Genomic DNA, 20,629 nt, shown 5'->3' with positions numbered 1-20,629 from the left:
CTGATCTGTGGGTTGACTGTTCTCACCATTTGTCGCTTCAGTCTATCCGAGATTTTTCTTGGTCTGCCACTTTGAGCCTCAACTTGAACTGAGCCTGTGGTCTTCCATTTCCTCAATATGTTCCTAGCTGTGGAAACAGACAGCTGAAATCTATGAGACTACTTTCTGTATCCTTCCCCTAAACCATCATAGTGAACAATCTTTGTCTTCAGGTCATTTGAGAGTTGTTTTGAGACCCCCCAACATTTTTCTTCAGAGAAAATTAAAAGGGGAGAGTTGCAATTGACCCCCTTAAATACTCTTTCTCATAATTGGATTCACCTGTGTATGTAGGTCAGGAATCACTGAGCTTACTAAGCCAGTTTGAATTCCAAAGAATTAGTTCTAAAGGTATTTGGAATCAATAAAATGACAACAGTGCCCAAATGTATGCACCTGCCTAATTTTATTTAAACAATTATTGTGCACTTTCTGTAAATCCAATAAATTTCACTTCCAAATTCTGGACAAAGCATCTGAATTGCTATAGCTACAGGGATTTGAATGTGTAATCACACTGCACAAATGCCAGTATCCATCTCGGACACAGATGCGTGGTGCTGGTGGAAACCTGGCCTACAATGCACTATAAATTGCTTCTTTTTTTTTTCCTGCTGTGTTGCTGTCACTCATGGCCAGCCTTTGACCTGAGCGATCGGAGCGGTCGCTCAGGCTGCCAGCTTCCAAAGGGGCGCACATAATGTGCATTCAACTGACCCTGGCCACATTTATACCTGCGGGCTCCGGGTCCGTCTGCTGCAAGTGGTAGATCCACTCCCCTGGGGGGGGGGTGGGGCGAAGACTCCAGGAACCTGCTGCTTCGCCTTGCTGAGTCTGTGTGAGCCATGCGTGCCAGTAGCACCGCCCCTCACCCACAGGTGATGTCTGCACTGCGCACTAATCAGAGAGAGACCTGCTTGTCACTCCTGGCCATCTTCTGTCCCCAGCTACAAGCAGAATAGTGAGATTCCCCAACTGCCTCCCGGTTGGGGAAGTGGGGGGGGCACTTATATACGCTAAAGGGGATCTGGTTGTATACTATACACTATTTATTTGCCTCGCTATATACACTAAAAGGGGGTCTGTTTATATATGCTATAGGGGGGATATGCCTATATACACTGGGGACGGGGGATCTGCCTATATATACTTAAAGGGAATCTGCCCATATACACTAAAAGGGGGGATCTGCCTATATACACTAAAGGGGATCTTGCACATGGGCGTGCGTGCGTGCGTGTGTGTGTGAAGAGGATGAATGGGGGGGGCATCAAAATCGTTACGCTCAGGGTGCTGTGAAACACAAGGCCGGCCCTGCTATCACTTAACGGGAACTCTAGGTGAGAGGGATATGGAGGCTGACTTATTTCTTTTTTAAATAATGCACATTGCCTGGCTGTCCTGCTGATCCTCTGCCTCAAAGTCTAAGATTTTAAGCCATAGAACCTGAATAACCATGCAGATTAGATGTTTCTGACAAAAATGGCTACTTGCTTGTTTCAGCTCAGTAATTTAAAGGACAACTGAAGTGAGAAGAAGAATATGAAGGCTGCCATATTTATTTCCTTTTAAACAATACCCGTTGCCTGGCTATCCTGCTGATATATTTGGCTGCAGTAGTGTCTGAATAACACTAGAAACAAGCAGGTGGCTAATCTTTTCAGAGCTGACAATGTTAGAAACAAGTGATCTGCATATGCTTGTTCAGGGGGCTATGGCTGGCTAAAAGGATTAGATACATCTTTTTTTCGTATAGAAAGCCTGGTCAAATGGCCAAGCAGTTTAGACCAGTAGAGCAATATACACATGTAATGTTAAGCATTATAATAAAATAATGTGAGCAGCAACATAACCAATAGTCCCACTCCTATAACATAACAATCAGTGCTCTTCCAATTCTGCTATAAGGCATGAAGAGTGTGATTTCAGTAAATCGAGCTACATGCGATAAGCGTGAAATGTCTGTGGTGAAGGTATGATATACAGTTTCCAAAATACAAGAGCCGATCAACCTGCACTTTGCTATCTCCAATCTATCCAAGGCAGCCAGATGTTTTCACAAATCAGGATAGTGTCCCTTAGTGTGGCATTTATTTTTTAACAATTGATAATGATGCTATATTTCTTGTAGTAGTTGTTTGAAGGATAACTTAGGGGACTACCATTTCACCAAGGTACTGCAGATTTTAAATTAGCCAATAGGCTTTTTCTGCAACCATTTTAAGTGCTGCTTGGTAATGAGCACACACTATGGCACTTCTTTGTGACAAAAGAACTACATTCCCAAACTCCTAAAAACATACATAAATACAAATGGATATAATGTTCAATGCCAACAGAGCAAAGGTATATATGAAGTAGATTGAAAAAGTCTCTTAAAGCGGACCCAAACCAAACGTTTTTTTTAATTAAAAATATTTAGTTGCACCACTCTGACACATACAAAGATAAATAAACACTCCTTCAAACCTATGATCATTTCAGTGCATGCTTTTCACCCTTCTCTTTTCATAGCTAGGGTTATACTGGGGGCAGCCATTAGCAATTCCTCCATTGCCGGACAGCATCTACTCCACCAGTTTGCCGGAAAAATCCCAGCAATTTTAAAGGAAGGGGAGGGGTTCCTCCAATAAATGTAAAATATTTTATATTTGTCATCATGCAGCTGAAAAAAGGCTGCTATTTATTATTATAATATAGAAAATAGATTTTATTTCTGAAATCTTATATTTTTAATTTGGGTCCACTTTAAGTTCAATTTTTAGCATATCTTGAAGACACTGTGACACCCTCAGGATCTCTTTCATTTGTGTGACCACCACCACCTTACCCCTAGAAGGGGACACTCGCCCTTCTGGTATGATGGTCTATGAGATTGGGTATGCAACGCCTGCATTGAAGGCCACCCTCTGCCTGTCTTGAGCCTCCATGATATCAATATACTTCACACTTGTTCAACATAGAACACCTCCAAGATAAAAAAAAACTACATGACTCCATAGTGTAAAACCATTCACAGAGTTTATAGGGCTCTTGGTTGCCTGGCCAACTTGGGACTTCGCTGCTAGGTCTCCATGTCGGTTCACGTCAACTACTGCTTGTTTCTGCCCTACTAGTTTCATCAACTTAAAACATACAACTGTGGGGTGCTTGGTTAACATACATTCAATCCACTTGCAACCTTTCCCTGTGCCCCATGACAAGTCCATTCAAACTAATAAACACGGTACTACCACGTGACGGTCTAATGCAATTCAACAATCTTTGGTCGTCTTCTTCAAAGTGGACCTGTCCCTGATTGTGTCAAATTTCATGATCAGATTGTTAAATGTAATTTTAATGTTGTGGTCAGCTACCACACTGACTATTTGTAAAGGGGTTGATGTGAGGCTGGTTATTGGAGTAATAATGCAGCCTGCTGGTTTCAGAATCACTTTAGTGTGGCACACTTCTTTTTACCCATACATGGTGTCTCAGACATCACTAAGTCTACAAGGGTGCACCATTGTTCCAAAATGCAGTAGTGTTATACATGTTGCTAAGGAAAAAGACAGCAAGATGATAATTCCATCATAAGACAGATGATGAAGACTAGCAGAGAATATGAATAATAGGCAGGTGCTGGTGCCAAAATGAGGCATGTGCCATGGAGAACAAAGGAAAAGGAGGTGGAAATGATCACAACACATTTTGAGTGGGGTAAAAAAAATAAATAAATAAAAAATAAGCTGAAATGAGAATAATACAAAAAAGTATGTGAGTCTAGCCAGGGCATATGGTTAGAAATCAGCTGGAACCCTGCAAATGCTGTCTTCTTGTGACAGAAAAAGCCTGACTACCATATAAGCAATAATTTTTAGTATGATATTGTGTATCTACACATCTTCCATAACAACTTTGTGAATAGGGCCAGTAGTCACGGACTGTCCTCAGAATCTTATCCCTACTGTGGTCATAATCTCCTATTCATACCATAATACAGTATGACAATTTTTATGGGGTTGGAGATTAGACTAATTTATCTTTCTGTTTTGAGAATGTGGGCGGAAACTGAAGAGACCAAAGACAACTGAGGCATACAAATACTGCAGATAGTATTCTGGGACATTAACACTGTAAGCTGTACTCTATGCCACATAAGTAAGCCAAATGCCCCCCCCAATAACATGACTATGCAACATGTGTCCTCAGATAACACAATTATGGGCATAACTGGGCTGCATATTCTGACCAATAACACAATTGGACAAGCATACACCTGCATTGATCTATATTGCCCTGCTGCATTAGTTCTGAATGTTTTTAAATGTTTTTACTCAACATGAGTTAATAAAATTGATTTATTATGCATCTGTGGTTTGATGCCATTTTTGTCCGCCTTCGTTGGTTTTGTCGGCCAATAACACAATTACACATGTGCCCACCAAATAACATAATTAGGCTAAAGGTGTCCTCAAGTTTATCAGCATCTTTCCCCTACATAACTAGGTATTGTGTTGCTTGAGGTAGAGATCTCTGGTATCGAGAGGTAATATATATCAAAAGGTTGATAATGATTTTGATATTGAAATTGAGAGGTTGATTTCAATACGTCAGTATTTCAATATTAAGAGTTCGACATTGAGAGGTTTATCATGAGGTTATTGATATCCTAAGGTTGATATCAACCCCTCCGTCGCAAGATGTCCACTGTGCCTGTGTGAGCAGCTCTGAGTCGCACTGACACCATCTGGACTGGACTGCGCAGTACTTCTGCTCCTGCGCAGTACAGTTCGGATGACGTCAGCGCGACCAGTGAGTCGCATGCTGGAGCTCTGAAGAAGCCGACCTGGCGAGGTTGGCATCTTCACAGTAGGAGACTGGGAGCCACTGGAGATGTGGCGAGGGCACAGGACGGATGCAGGGGCTGAAGGAAGCCACAGGCAAGTGGATTTTTTATTTTTAAACTGCTCTGACCTTCCCTATAAGTCTTCCCCACCACCTAATTGTCTTTGATTTGGACAAGAGCTTTAGGGGAGACGGGCAGACTTTGCCAGTCTTAGCTCTTCCAGCCAAGCCCCCCTTGTCATGAACCATGCAGACTGGTATAGCTCAGGACATGGAGCAACACTTGAAAATAAAAAACTAAAAACAATGATGCATGAGCCAGCCTGGGGCCCCGGGAACTCTCACTGCCCGGGGCCCCAGAACCAGCATCTAACACCATATGTGAGCGCAGCCAAACCCCTGGAGCTGCCACCCCCAAGGCCTGTCTCCTGCTGCTCTAAAACTTACCAAACACACAAATGTAGAAACTCACTCCTAAACAGTTCTCTGCTGCTTTATAAAGCCTGCAGGCTGCTTATAAGCCAATGAGAAGTGAACACATATATTACACCTAGCTTGCAGTGATTAATCAAGCAGAAGCTGAGCAAGTCAGCCAGTCAGTTGGAGAGGGCTTCAGTTGCATATAGACAATGGCTATATGACCAGCAGGGGGCACCAGCGTGCAGGATATTCCCTCTCATCTGCCCCCAGAGAACTGTTTGGGATGGAGCAACACTTGGTCTGGGCTCTGAAATCAGGCTATACCGGCCTGCATGGGTGATAAGATCTCAAGACAAGATATGGGGGTGGGGTACATCACTTTTTTTTAAAGACCTTTTTTAGACAATAAATAGTATGTATATTTGCCAGAGATCTTATACAGTAGTATTGCCACTGTACAGAAATTCCTGACAAAAGCATTAAGACTTGGCCCTCCAGCAGCAAATTCACTGCTTTTACCTGGGATCTATGAACCGCTGCAAAGTGTAAGGATACATTATCTGTGTTTTAAAACTGTCAGGAATAGCATTTCAGGCCCCTTCGTTGGGAAGTGTTTTTGTTTGCCAGAAAGGTGACAACCCAAAATACACTCTACCAGATCAAACTAAAGAGAGAGACATCCTGGAGCCTAGCAGGCATCTCTGATACAATGATCACAAGAAAGCTGATTACAGTACCTAGAAACCCGATTCCTGTTATAAACCACTAACTGCAAAAAGGGACATCATGCATGCCCTGTCAATGGAAGAGGGAATTTAATGTCACCCTTAATTTACCTAGTAATGAATAACAGTTCTCAAACGCCCCAAACCGACGATAGCACCTTCTGCAGCAGAGATAGGGTTTCTCAGTGATAAAAAAAGAACTACACCATGTTTTATATGTATAAATTCGAGAGATCATATTTCCTTGTATTGCAAACTGATTTTGTCCATCTAATGAGAGGGGCTGAACAGTATCAGCTGTCAGTCTGCCCATCTCTCATTACAATCTCCACCCCAGGAGAGAGGGAGTTAAAGGGACTCCGAGCACCTCTCATGGGCATGCCTTTAAAACCCCGACCAATACTGCAAAGTACTTAAAGATGCATACCTTTCTGTAGCTTGTGATCTCCTCTTTCATTTGATGCCACTCTACGCCAAATAGTTTTCGTTCGATTTCAATTTAAAAATCGTGGCTGCCATCGTGGTTATGTTATAACTTCCGGGTCACCCCTGGTTTTTCTGTTAGAGCAGTGCATCACTGAATGAAGCAGGAAGAGGAAGTGACATGCATGGCCATTGCAAGAGGCTCCTCCAGAGGGGTCATAGCACGACTTTGTTGGAAGTCGTCTGGCTTAAAGAGAGATGAAGAACCCTCATGTATTTTACTACATTTTTCAGTGGGAACACTGTGTAAACACTTACCCTGCTTTTAGTTTCATTCTTTGCTCAATCTGCCTGTTATCAGCTGCAGGGATGCTCGGATGTGCCTCATCCACGAATTCGGCAATCCGCGTGGTTGCAAAAAAAAATCCGCATTCGGCCCCGCCGCATGCGGATTTTCGTCCGCGTCCACGCAACCACGCGGATTTTCTGCCATGAATGGCGTAATCACGCGTGGATTCCCGCCTGGAGGCGGATTTTCTTTTAACGTTAATAACAAAGCCCCCATACATGCTACAATCCCCCAAATTGCATGGATTATCGAGGTGATAAGGGGTAACATAACTTCAACATAAATTCCCCAAATTTTTTTTTTTAATGGCTTTTAACCACTTGAGGACCGTGGGCTTTACCCCCCTTAAGGACCGGCCACTTTTTTTCCATTCAGACCACTACAGCTTTGACGGTTTGTTGCTCGCTCATACAACCTACCACCTAAATGAATTTTGTCTCCTTTTCTTGTCAATAAAGCTTTCTTTTGGTGCTATTTGATTGCTCCTGCGATTTTTACTTTTAATTATATTCATCAAAAAAGACATGAATTTTGGCAAAAAAATGATTTTTTTAACTTTCTGTGCTGACATTTTTCAAATAAAGTAAAATTTCTGTATACATGCAGCGCGAAAAATGTGGACAAACAGGTTTTTGATTTAAAAAAAACCATTCAGTGTATATTTATTGGTTTGGGTAAAAGTTATAGCGTTTACAAACTATGGTGCAAAAAGTGAATTTTCCCATTTTTAAGCATCTATGACTTTTCTGACCACCTGACATGTTTCATGAGGGGCTAGAATTCCAGGATAGTATAAATACCCCCCAAATGACCCCATTTTGGAAAGAAGACATCCCAAAGTATTCACTGAGAGGCATAGTGAGTTCATAGAAGATATTAATTTTTGTCACAAGTAAGCGGAAAATGACACTTTGTGACAAAAAAAAAGAAAAAAAAAGTTTCCATTTCTTCTAACTTGCGACAAAAAAAAATGAAATCTGCCACGGACTCACCATGCCCCTCTCTGAATACCTTGAAGTGTCTACTTGTCTACTTTCCAAAATGGGGTCATTTGTGGGGTGTGTTTATTGTCCTCGCATTTTGGGGGGTGCTAATTTGTAAGCACCCATGTAAAGCCTAAAGGTGCTCATTGGACTTTGGGCCCCTTAGCGCAGTTAGGTTGCAAAAAAGTGCCACACGTGGTATTGCCGTACTCAGGAGAAGTAGTATAATGTGTTTTGGGGTGTATTTTTACACATACCCATGCTGGGTGGGAGAAATATCTCTGTAAATGACAATTTTTCAATTTTTTTTACACACAATTGTCCATTTACAGAGATCTTTCTCTGTAATATACTACTTCTCCCGAGTACGGTGATACCACATGATTGCCACTTTTTTGCAGCCTAACTGCGCTAAGGGGCCCAAAGTCCAATGAGTACCTTTAGGATTTCACAGGTCATTTTTGTTTCAAGACTACTCCTCACGGTTTAGGGCCCCTAAAATGCCAGGGCAGTATAGGAACCCCACTAATGACCCCATTTTAGAAAGAAGACACCCCAAGGTATTCCGTTAGGAGTATGGTGAGTTCATAGAAGTTTTTATTTTTTTGTCACAAGTTAGCGGAAATTGATTTTAATTGTTTTTTTTTTTCACAAAGTGTCATTTTCCGCTAACTTGTGACAAAAAATAAAATCTTCTATGAACTCACCATACTCCTAACGCAGGGCTCGGGCGGCTGGGGGGACCCTCTTTCGCCGCTGCTCGCGGCGGATCGCCGCAGAGCGGCGGTGATCAGGCAGCACACGCGGCTTTCAAAGTGCCGGCTGCGTGTGCTGCTTTTTATTTCGCTCAAATCGGCCCAGCAGGGCCTGAGCGGCGACCTCCGGCGGTGATGGACGTGTATAGTCGTCCATACCGCTGAGGAGGTTAAATAATCACTAGACTCCCACACTCCCACTACACTACACTGACTACAACTAACTACAGCAATCACTCACTGACTAGCTAACTGTGTACAGTATAAGAGCAGTGTTAGCAAAAAAAAAGCTTTGTTTTTAACACAATAAATGCACTTGCTCAAACAACAATGGCCTGGAGATAATCCTCTCAGCACCACAGTCTAGCAAGGACAGAGCTTTTCCATCATGGCCGCCGCTTTATATTCAGGAGGGGAGGGCATAGCTCCCCTCCTGTGATTGGTTGCTAGGGCCTGGCTGGGGCCCTCTGATTGGCCTGCAATGTGTCACTTCCGCATAGTTTGACGCATTTCCGCTAACCACGACTTCAGCGCCGGGTTTCACGAGCGTGAATGCGGATTTCTGTCCACATTCACGCGAAGCCGAAGCAGATTTTCGTAGTTGAAAATCTATTCACGGCTTAGCGTGTCCGAGGCGGAATGCGTCAAAATGGTCGTGAATCCACGCGTAAGCGTGATCACGACCTGGCGGTGAGCACCACTGATCAGCTGTAATAAGAATCCCAGACTAAGCATTCAGTCTAGGTTTGACCTGAAATCATTATAGCTGAGTAAGTCTTCTGTGGAGTCTTTCCAAGCCTGCCCCCTTCTGGCTCAGCTTTCCTGCTTTGCATACTCAGAGCTCTGATGAAGTAGGAGGGGCTGCTCTGCTAAGAAAGAAGCTCTGAAACAGACAAGTGTGGCTGCCTGTGTGATGTGTGCACTGTGCAGTTTCATCCCTATGAGAGACACTTGCTACAGGCAGCCACACAGCATACCAGAATAATCAAGTTGAAAGCACACAGATGTGCTTGTCTAGAGCCTAGATAGCACATCCAGAACAACTCATAACCCGGAAGCAGAAAGGATATGATCTGGCGGCCATATTGGATTTTTCCTGGAGCAATAATGGATAAAAACACTTAAAAAGGCACACCAGAGTGGCGAAATGATCAGGTAGAGCATTTATTCTTTACAAGCTATCGACTGATATGTTTATTTTGTGTGAAACATTCATCTCTTGTTCCCTTTAAAGGCATGCACATGAGAGGTGCTCGGAGTCTCTTTAAAAGTCTGGAGACACAGGCTGTCAAGGGTCCTTCTATGCTGAGCCATTCCATCACCAACACTCTTGGACTTCAAATTTTCAAAAGGACACTGTCCATAGACTGCTCAGACTTTATCCAGTTAATACTTCAACTTTTTAGTCCTATTATTTTTCTATATCAAAACTCATTTTAGAGATGCATCATTTTTGCCATTTTTCTGTATTCATTTTTATTCACTATTTTGTTATAAAATAAACTATTTAAAAATTGTTTTTCTAAACGCTTGTTCTGATTATCCTCTGCAAAGAATCCTGCCTTTTTGGAGAGAATGGTACCATAACTGCTTTATTAACATATATTGTTATATCTAGTGATGTTGTTGAAGGAATCCTTTTTCCTACAGCACTAGCTACAGTTAAAATTGCATCTTTGCTAATATGATGTGGTGGCAGCTTACTTGATCTGTAAACGAGATCCTAGCTTGTACCGATTGTACATACAATTGAAATTGCATGGGGCTTGATTCACTAAAGCATGCTAAAACCAGTTAGCTCGCCTAAAAGCTTTGCACGTGCAAACTAGGGTGCTAAGTAGTTTTTAGCACGCGTAAAAGTTTTCCGCGCACAGCTTCGCGTGCAAAGTATGCTTATCACGCGAATTAGCATGCGAAGCGGCTGATTTTGCACGTGAAGCAATGCTCAAACTCATACGCGCATATTAGCTCATGCAAAGCCAGTTTGCTTGCGCTAAGTGGCTTTTCACTGGCGTGCTAACACTTTGCACGCTTTAGTGAATCAAGCCCATGGTGTGTGAACTCTCCAACCAATCGAAAAGGTTACTTTGTCTACAGTGTTGAATCCCTTTACAATACCCTCAGTGTCCGAGGGCTGGATGTTAATTGGTGGCAAAGGGAACAGGAATTTGAAATGTGCCATCACAGTTTGTTTTTGCAATTGTGTTTTCCACTAACATTTTGCCGCATTCCTTCTGTGTTTTTTTTAATTTGCGGTGGGATACACTGTAAGGGCCGGTCAACACTTGTCTGGTACCAGATCAGATCCATGTCAAATGGATCAGGTTTTCTGACGAAGCGTCTGATGATGCGAAATGCATAGGCAGGAAGGGCCATCACACTCCGTGCAGAGCAGCACGTGACAAACCAGGCCGTCCACACTCCTATGCCACATTGTATGCAGCTACGCCGAGATGCCCAAACAGATGTCGGTGCCCATAGCCCAGAGATGAGAGACCATAGCAGCAGAGGACAAAACGCTGCCTACCCATCTGCAAGGGAGAGACCTATGGGGAAAAGTGCACACCTGAAAACAGAAAGCTGCAAGTATATTAATGAATGAATAACTATCCCATGCTGCACAGTTTGCTGAACTATCTCATTTGCTGAACTGCTAAGCTTGCTTGATGCTGGATATGGCCAATTGGATGATCTGAGATTTGAATGTATGAAGCTGCAAAGATACTAATACATCAATGACTGCTATGGGCTGTATAATTTGCTAAACTGCTCTATGCTTCGCTGTTAAATCTCCCAAGCTTGCTCTATGCTGGATGTGATCAAATGGAGGAATTTATATCTATTATGCTGACCAACTTTATATGCATGCATTGGCTATAAGGACTTTGTCCCTGCTAGCAGGGAGGCAGCTGCTGTGTGAGTGTGCTGGCATTTCTGTGTGACTGCAGTGGTAGGAGGTGGATGCTTGACTACACAGACGTTTTGAATCTGCATGATCGCCGTCTCTGTAAGCAAGTGTAGCCGGACTAACATCTAGAATGTGATGGCCCCTTGTGGTTTTTAAATACTTTCTGCGCAGAAAATTATTTTAATATAATACTGTGTCTAGCTCTGGTTGAAGAGCAAATCTGTGAGTTCTATATGTGTAATAAACTTTTTTCACCTATTATTGCTAAAACGAAAAGTGCGTAGACCTATATGTTCCAAGTGTTGTATGAAGTCAGCTTGTGCAGCCATGCCTGTTTTTCTGTCCCCGGCAAAACGCGCACAATCCTGGTAAGTGTGGTCTCTGCCTAAGTGATTTTTTGCTACAAGACCAAATTTGATAAAATTTTGCTTGCGCATCCCTAGTGCCAACTCCACATTGAACTGGTAGCTGTAAGTCTGGAGCACTTGCAGGCCACTTATTAAATTTGCAGTTAAACGGTTAATCTTAAAACCACCATTTCAATTCTCATGTTGTGTAGCCCCCCAACCAGGGGCACAATTCTTTTTTCAGCTTTAATAAACTATCATAGATAGGCAGTAGGTGTGCTATAGAATGAAAGACAAATCTGTTTGTTTGCCTGGCTCTTCAGGGACACACATTAATTTGCATATTCCCTCACAGTCCTGAAGAAATGCATTATAAGGGTTACCTTTTTTTTTTCTTGTGAAACTGAATACTGTACTTTCCAAGTACACCTTTCTGCTTTATGAAGGTAAAATTGTACTTAGCAGAAGTAAGTAAATCGATTCCAATGTGTTAACTTAATATTGCTATGCCAAGCCAGCTCCATATAACCTTGCTTCATGTCATTTAGAGTGTCTCAGGATATATTTTTACTTCCTCATGTACATGGACTCTAGACTGATAAATCCCACTAGCAACTTATTTATGCCTCAGATAAACTTTAACTCTATCCTGTTAGACAAGCGTGCAATCTTCCTGCTACTGCTGTTCAGCAAACGTCTCAGTGTCTCAGCATGACCTGCACGGAGCGCTGGTCATCCTGTAATGGATATTTTCTCTTGGCATTGTCGTTCCTGGCTATTGGCTTGAATTTGACCCCGCTCGTTGCAGATTATGTAGAAGATGGAAAACCGTTCTTTAACTCCATCTCATGTTATGAATGGTGGCTTCCAGGATTGGTTGGAGGAGGACTGCTGGTAAGTATTAACTCACATTCCTGGGGGACTTGGTTAAAACATTGATAGATTAATAGGAACTGTGATTATAAACATTCATAGACCTGTGGAAGCCATCAGCAGTGTATCAGCAATAGGTATGTCTGTCACGGGCCGATCCTGTGTTCTCCTGCCACCAACTACTTCCGGTTTTGCCGCCGGCCCACTGCACCTGCGCATCTCTGGCCAAAAGTATCCTTCGCGTTCCAGTCCACAATAGCGCTATTGCAGATGGGAATGTGTAGAAAGCATATGTTTGGCAGGGCTGCGCAGGCCTCGACTTACAAGTGTTGGCGGTGGGAGAACAGAGGATCGTGGAGGACAGGACGGCTGCTGAGGGCTTGCAGAAGGCCCAAGTAAAGTGAAACTGTTCAGTTCAGTTCCGTTTTAAAGTGAACCTGAAGCATGGAATAAAAGTAAATGAGATTTTTACCTCAATAGAGGGATAGTTCAGAGGTTTTCTCATCCTTGCTTGAGCCCTCCAATCCAGTGCTGTGACCTTCTAAGGCCCGGTTCACATTAGCGGTGGCTATCCGGAATCGCCGTGCCGGAGCCGCACCGCATGCGGAACGGACGAAACGGACGCACGGCATAGCAATGTAAGTCTATGCCACCGTTCACATGCGTCCGTTTCGTCCGGACCGGAGCCGGACCGGATCCGGACTCCGGCGTCCGTTCCAACATGCGCTATTTTTTGGTCCGGCTCCTCCGGCAGCCGTATCCGGGGCGGAGCCGGACTGCACCATCGGGCCAATACAAATCAATGAGAACCGGATAGCGCACAACACACTGGCTAAAAATCCGGATGTTCTACCCCACTTCCTATGAGGATTGTTGCGGCGATATTGGATCGGGGACACATGGGCAAGCATTTTGGAGTGGAGCAGCACGAGCTGGAGATGTTGGCAGCATGTTGGAGGTGGAGGTGAGTGCTAAACAGCGGAGGGCCTGATTCCACAGGTCCCCCTTCTGCTGACCTCCCAGACCCCAACATTTTTTTTGTTTTTTACGTAACTTTTGCCAAACGGATCCAGATCGCATCCTGATGAACACCTGATGCAACCTGACCGGATCCGGATCGGATCCGGATCAGAACCGTACGGTTCCGATCCGGATCCGGTCCGGATCCGGTCAGGTCATCCGGTCCGTTTGGCAGACAACCGCAAGTGTGAACGGGGCCTAAGCATGTATAACAAGTGCTTGTTGGATATACTCTTAAAGCTGTGCTCCCATCCCGCTCAGCTCTTTTCGGCAATAGCCGGCCAGCTCAGGTCTGCGCAGGACGGTGGTAGTGTGCATGCACACAGAGGCAACACTTCGGGGGTCACAGTGGTGGAAGGGGTCTGTGCCCGAAGTTGGGGGAAGATCTATAGGCAAGTACCAATAATTGTGGCTTAAAAACCTCCCGGATTCACTTTAATATTACCTTTGATTTATAAAGTGTCAACAAGCTGTACAATAAATAGGGGATGGAGATAAAAAATCTGCATGTATAACAGTACAAATTATGGCACTGCAGGAGAAAACAATCCTCTCTAATCAAACTCACAATCTAGATGGTGGGTGAACATAAAAGAAAAAGAAAATGAACTATGGATAAGTGATGGTTAAAGGAATACTATCGATACCCAAGTGTTCTAAAATGACAATGTACAAATAATGTCCAAGTAGCTGTGTTAACATTTTCCTACTTTTCATGTAAAATATCAGAGGCAAAAGCTGTAATTTATTGAGGGTAGGATTTAGCTATATTGGGACAAATCAATTTCAGAAGGGGTGTCTGCTTCAATGCACAGCCAGAGTTGCATATCAGACTACAGAAAGCAAATATCAAACATATCAAACTCTGAAAGCAAAAACAGTATAAAAAAGCTGTGACAATTAGTTACATTTCCTCTGCTCTCTTCAGACACTTCAGTCAGAAGCACAGGACACAGGAGCTGCAGCTGTTGGGAGCTCACTTCTCTGTCACACACAGAGCTACACATAGAGTTAACTGATCAAGTGTGAGGGGAATTTTCCCTCTCCTCATGGCTCAGTCAGCAGTCAGTTTTGGCGTCAGTAAACTTTGAATGTATTTTGCTAACAGTAAACAAAGAAGTTGCTACTAAAATGTATACACCAGTACTTAGCAGCACTTCCCAAACAATTCCTGTGTCAATTGAAAAAAATATGTGAATCGATAGTATTAAAATGAATAGGCAACCGGTTCTGGGAACTTGTTTTATGCATATTTTGTACAGATGGTCGAACTGCCCATTTGTCGAGCAGTTCAGCCACTTGGCTGAAACTACAAGCAACCTAATGGAAGCATTCAATAACACTGCATATCAGGTTTGACACATGGTAGTGTTACCTGGCGGTGAAAAAACAGCCCATGTCGCGTCTGAGTACGACAACTGCCATACTCAGACACAACTTCATGGAGGACCGCCTGTACCGAGCACTAGAAAGCACTTGGCTGGTGGGCAGGTGGTAAATTCACCACCTTCAGCCTGCTTTGAGGCCTAAAAGTATTATTACAGCTGAAATGCATGAAGGACAGAAATTCAGTAGAGGCAGCCCTATAGAAGTCATGGAGTATGCATAGAAAGAGATTCTGAGCTAGGACGTATAAAGTACAGTGTTTTTCAGACTATATAGTGTGTGCTTTGGACGACTTTTTTTTTTGTAGCCCTTTAATAATTGCTGTAGGATTAGAGAGCATGTCACCCAGATCGAGGAGGAAGAGAAGAGGCAGAACTAGTGAGTAAAAAGTGTGCATGTCTGTGTATTTATGTGTGTCTCTGTGTCAGGGGAAGAGGGGGACAGAAGGAGAGGAGATGATGCCAAAGAGGAGGGTCTGGAGGCAGATAGAGGGACAGATGGAGAGGAGGTGGTGGAAAAGAGGGGGGACTGGAGGCACCAAGAGAACCAGATGAAGAGGAGGCAAAGAAGGGGGACAGGAGGCACAAAGGGGAATAGATGGAGAGGAGGCACAAGGGGAGAGAGGGAGGCAAAGAGGATGCACGGAACGAATGGGGGTACAGGGGGAGAGGAGGAGTAGTGTACTTTGCCATACAATTAAAAGATGCTTAGGTAAAGCAATGAAAGGTTATTAAAAAAAAGTTATGACAAGTTATAAACCAGTTATAAAAATGAATCATGAGATATAAAACAATGAGTTTCCACATTAAACCGTGCCGAAGTGAGAGTAATTGAGTGATAAAATCATGTTTCTTTGATCGTTTATCTTATTGCCCCGATTAAAGCGGACCCAAACCAAACATTATTTTTAATTCAAAATATTTAGTTGCACCACTCTGACACATACAAAGTTAAATAAACACTCCTTCAAGCCTATGAGCATTTCAGTGCATGCTTTTCACCCTTCTCTTTCCATAACTAGGGTTATACAGGTGGCAGCCATTAGCAATTCCTCATTTGCTGGACACCACCTATTCCACCAGTTTGCTGGATTCTGTCCCGGCAATATGAAAGGAAGGGAGGGGTTCCTCCAATAAATTTAAAATATTTTATATTTGTCATCATGCAGCTGAAAAAAGGCTGCTATTTATTATTATAATTTAGAAAATAGATTTTATTTCTGAAATATTGATTTTTAATTTGGGTCCACTTGAAAGAGAACCAGAGATAAAATACTTAAAAGCTTTTATACGTACCTGGGGCTTCCTCCAGCCCCATAAGCCTGGATCGCTCCCACACTGCCGTCCTCCGCTGCCTGGATCAGCCGGTATCGGTCCCGTCATTTCCGCCAGTCGGCCAGTCGGCGGCAGCACGCGGACAATTGTCTGCATCATTCACAGGGGCTCCCTCCATACCCGTACGCGTGTGGCTCCATACTGCGCAGCCTCATGCGTACGGGTATGGAGGGAGCCCCTGTTCATGCGGATAATTGACCGCGTCCGCCGGAAGTGATGGGACCTGGTAGCGGCGATAGAGGAAGCGGAGGATGGCGGCGTGGGAGCGATCCAGGCTTATGGGGCTGGAGGAAGCCCCAGGTATGTATAAAAACTTTGTTCATTTTTCAGTATCCTCGTCTCTGGTTCCCTTTAAGGAAAATGCATTCTGGCCATTGTACAGGAGGATACACCACTTGCTCTGCAATGATCTTGCTCTTTGAAGCCCATGAAAACACTGTGACCACTATAACAACACACTATGTTGTACTCTTTACTCTGCTAGGAGCCAATAGTTTTCAAATCTGAAACTCTTCCGTAGATGAAAGTGGACTTGTCAGGAAACAGAGCTTATACGTTTTTCATATGTCTGACTGAGGGGCGTCCTTTTGTACCTGTAACATGTGGCGTGAATAAAGAGAAGATTTTGATGGAGTGCCGGAGTCTGTTCATTTCTTTTGAAGGTTTTTCATATGTCCACATTTCTCACCCCATTCAGGTATCTGCTTTGTTATTGATAAACTAGAACATCATAAATGTAAGGCACCTGTTGTGGGCTCAGTCCCCTCTACTTGAAAATGAATGTAGGGTCACACTGGGCAACTTCCCAGGGCCCCTAGCTCCTTGGGGGCCCCACAGTCAAGTCAGTATATTATTAAAGTGTAAGCAGCTCCACATTCATATTTTCCCTGAAAACGTCCCTTAATGAATGAATATGAGCTTCCTTATTTCAACTACCCTTTAGCCTGGATTAGTGGTATCATCATCTCACAGCCAAACTGCATTAACAAGTGTGACCGGCCATTGCAGCTGCGCTCACAAGAAGCTATAATATAACTATATCCCCTTTGCATTATTGTTAGAGATGGCCAATGAGATGCCAATAATTACAGCTTGCATGCAAATTCAATCCAAATTTTACGCATCTTGGAATTGAGCCAATCAAACGCACTTCCTGCAGATTCTGATTGGCCCAGTTCCAAGCTGCATACAATTTACATTCAATTTGCATGCAAGCAGGAATTATTAGCATCTCCTTGGCCATCCCTACTTGTGATAGAGCTTTGTGGGCTGTATATTGTCTCCTGACCCCTTACACGTAAGTCCAGATGCAGAGGGCCCAATTGTGTGATGTCACTCAAAGATTCTTAGTGATCCCTTGTGCATCATAGGGATCTGTATGAACAGTTGTCATTAAAGAGGGTCTAACCAAGCACATAGTTTAAAAGTCTGAAGGCACAGCCTCTGTTCCCAGGTGATCACCAACACATATTATCACTGGATAGTTATGGTCATGTGATGTCTAGGAGAACTCAAAGACACGCATGTGTTCAGTTTGGTCAGGTGATAGATATGTAAGCCTCTGATTTGCTAGTCATGATCATGTGCTAAAGTAGGATGCAATCACAGCAAATCAGAGCTTTGCAAATCTATCAACTGATCAAACAAATCACATGCTTCTCCATGAGTTCTCCTAGAAACGACCATCACTATTCTTGGGATAAGGGGTTTACGGGCAATCCCAAACATGTTTTTTCATGCTTTTTCAAGATTAACCGCTTGCCGACCACGTCACGCCGATGGGCGTGGCCACGGCGGCAGCCCCAGGACCGCCTAACGCCGATTGCCGTAAAGTCCTTGGGGCTCGCAGTGCAGGAGATCGCGCGCAGGGTGCGCGCGCATCTCCTGTTTGGGGGGCGGAGCTCTGCCCCTCCTTAAGTCTCCGAGCGGCGATTGCCACTCTGGAGACTTAGACGGCGGAATCGCCATCTAAATACATTGTACAGCACTGCGATCAGCAGCAGCGATGTACTGGGGACAGCTGTGTGACACGGCTGTCCCCCTGGGAGACTGGAGAGCGATCGGCTCTCATAGGCAGAAGCCTATGACAGCCGATCGCCATGATTGGCCGGCTGTGGGGAGGGAAGAAAAGGATTTAAAGAAGAAGCAGTTTTTTTTAACAAAAACAATAACAAAAATATTTATGTAAAAAAAAATAAACACAGAGGGGGGCGATCAGACCCCACCAACAGAGAGCTCTGTTGGTGGGGAGAAAAGGGGGGGGGGGGATCACTTGTGTGCTGTGTTGTGCGGTCCTGCAGCTTGGCCTTAAAGCTGCAGTGGCCTATTTCACTAAAAATGGCCTGGTCACTAGGGGGGTTTAGCACTGCGGTCCTCAAGAGGTTAAAGGGGCACTATTGTGAAAAATATGTTACTCTGATTATTCTGCTAACATGTAGATACTAGGGAAGAGATCAGCTTTCAAGCAGAGCTTTCTATTTCAAAGCCTCCTGGAAGTGCAAATTTACATCAAGTGACAGCTTTGCTGACATGGTAGTCCCCTCCCGGTTTGCTCTAACTGACGCAAGCACGCACGCACACACACACACACACCTCTGAAAGTGTGCTGTTTGTACTAATCAGATAACTAAATTAGAAAGCATAACCACATTTAGAGGAAAATAATGGACCATGATGCCTTCTAGGTATACAAAGAGCTTTATTAATATAAATATTAGACAATCAACATCAGAAGATATTAAAGATTTAATGAAAACTAACGGTTCTTCAAAACGTGTTGAGGCGGATCACAAAGGCCATAATGTCTAATACATTAATATACCAAAAGCTGCTTGCATGAACCAATATAGGAAACTATACCTTTCTAGCCAGAGATAAGGCAAGCCTACTAGCATTCGACCGCACATTCGTAAAAATAAGTAAAGGTCCTTACATATTTCAAAAACATCACCTGATACTACTGGTGAAAGTGATAGATCCTTGCTCAAAAAGGAAAGATGTCTCTCACTACACAGATTAATAACATTCCTTTGACCCACTAATGTACGTCAATTCTTTCTGTAAGTTCCCACTCAGTGTTATTCTCATTACTGATTCCTCCTCCATCCCTCCTGTCCATACTGCCTCCCTGGATCCCCTCTAAATTAGCGAAATTAGAAAGCCCCCAGAGGTGAAGGTGGAAGACAATTTCAACACGCAGAGGATAACCAGAAAAGAAAGGCAATATGCAATGTATAAAATGAAAAATATGGCAGCCTCCACATCCCTATCACTCCAGGATCACTTTAAAGACCATTATAGACTTAATGTTGTCACCTACGTAGCACTTTTCTTGTGTTTATTTGTTCCCATATCATCTACCCAGTGCGCAGGGGTATATTGCGCTAGTTAAAATGTGCTGTTTTTCTTCCTAATTCAATAGAAACTTTGTGAAACTAAAGACAATCATAGAACCTGCACACGGTAGTTGTTCAGTGATAGTGATTTCCCCCACCCTTTAGATTATAAGCCTCTTGCAGGCCCCCAAAGTGTGTCCTTCTTGATTTTGCTACCCCGGCAATTACACCCGTCTCATGGACTAACTCACACTTGATTTGATGGGTGTAATGATCGCTGCTGCAGCAGCTATTACTGGAAGTATTAGTGCTGCAGCTCAGGCAGTTCTGATCTATTTCCATGCAAGTTGCATAGCTTTGTCTGTCTTTCCCTGCTGTCAGCTTGTGACTGATTATCATTCACCTGTGTGGGAATCTGCATGTCTGCTCCCATTGGATGACCTCAGTATAAAGATCTGCTTCCTGCAGGGTTTCCTTGGGTTTTCATAGCTTCAGCTTAAGCCTGCCTTGCTGTCGCTTTAGCCCCCGATCGTGTTTCTTGTTAAAGATACTTTGCTGGTCTTTGCATCATATATTGGTTCATTGCCAATATATATGCATACCAGCACGTTTATTATTTTCCTTGTATTTGTGATACGTTAATACATCAGTGTCGCTGATGTATACGTACACAAACTGTTTATATCCTGTGTGCAGTTAGTCAGCTTTCCAGCACGTTTTGGTAGGTTGCGCGTACCGTGACCACCCGTGCTGAGGTAGTTACCCTGCTCCTGGTTCTGTTTGTGGATTGCGTTCATCTCTGCGAAGAGATAACGAATCCTTCTGAATCCTGTTCTGTTACTGTTTGTGGATTGCGTTCATCTCTGCGAAGAGATAACGAATCCTTCTGAATCCTGTTCTGTTAC

General features: G+C 43.6%; 1 protein-coding gene across 1 annotated transcript in view; it reads left to right on the top strand.

Moving 5' to 3' along the window:
* The first annotated feature begins 12,472 nt into the window (after positions 1 to 12,472).
* Positions 12,473 to 20,629, top strand: part of TM4SF20 (transmembrane 4 L six family member 20) — a 32,698-nt gene continuing 24,541 nt past the window's right edge. Inside the window, exon 1 of the mRNA XM_068279170.1 lies at positions 12,473 to 12,670. Within this exon, the coding sequence (XP_068135271.1) occupies positions 12,488 to 12,670 (183 nt within the window). The 5' untranslated portion in view covers positions 12,473 to 12,487. The remainder of the gene's footprint in view (positions 12,671 to 20,629) is intronic.

This window comes from Hyperolius riggenbachi, chromosome 4 (genome assembly GCF_040937935.1).
Source record: "Hyperolius riggenbachi isolate aHypRig1 chromosome 4, aHypRig1.pri, whole genome shotgun sequence".
NCBI classification, from domain to species: Eukaryota; Metazoa; Chordata; class Amphibia; order Anura; family Hyperoliidae; genus Hyperolius; species Hyperolius riggenbachi.
This window is presented reverse-complemented; position numbering and strand designations above follow the sequence as displayed.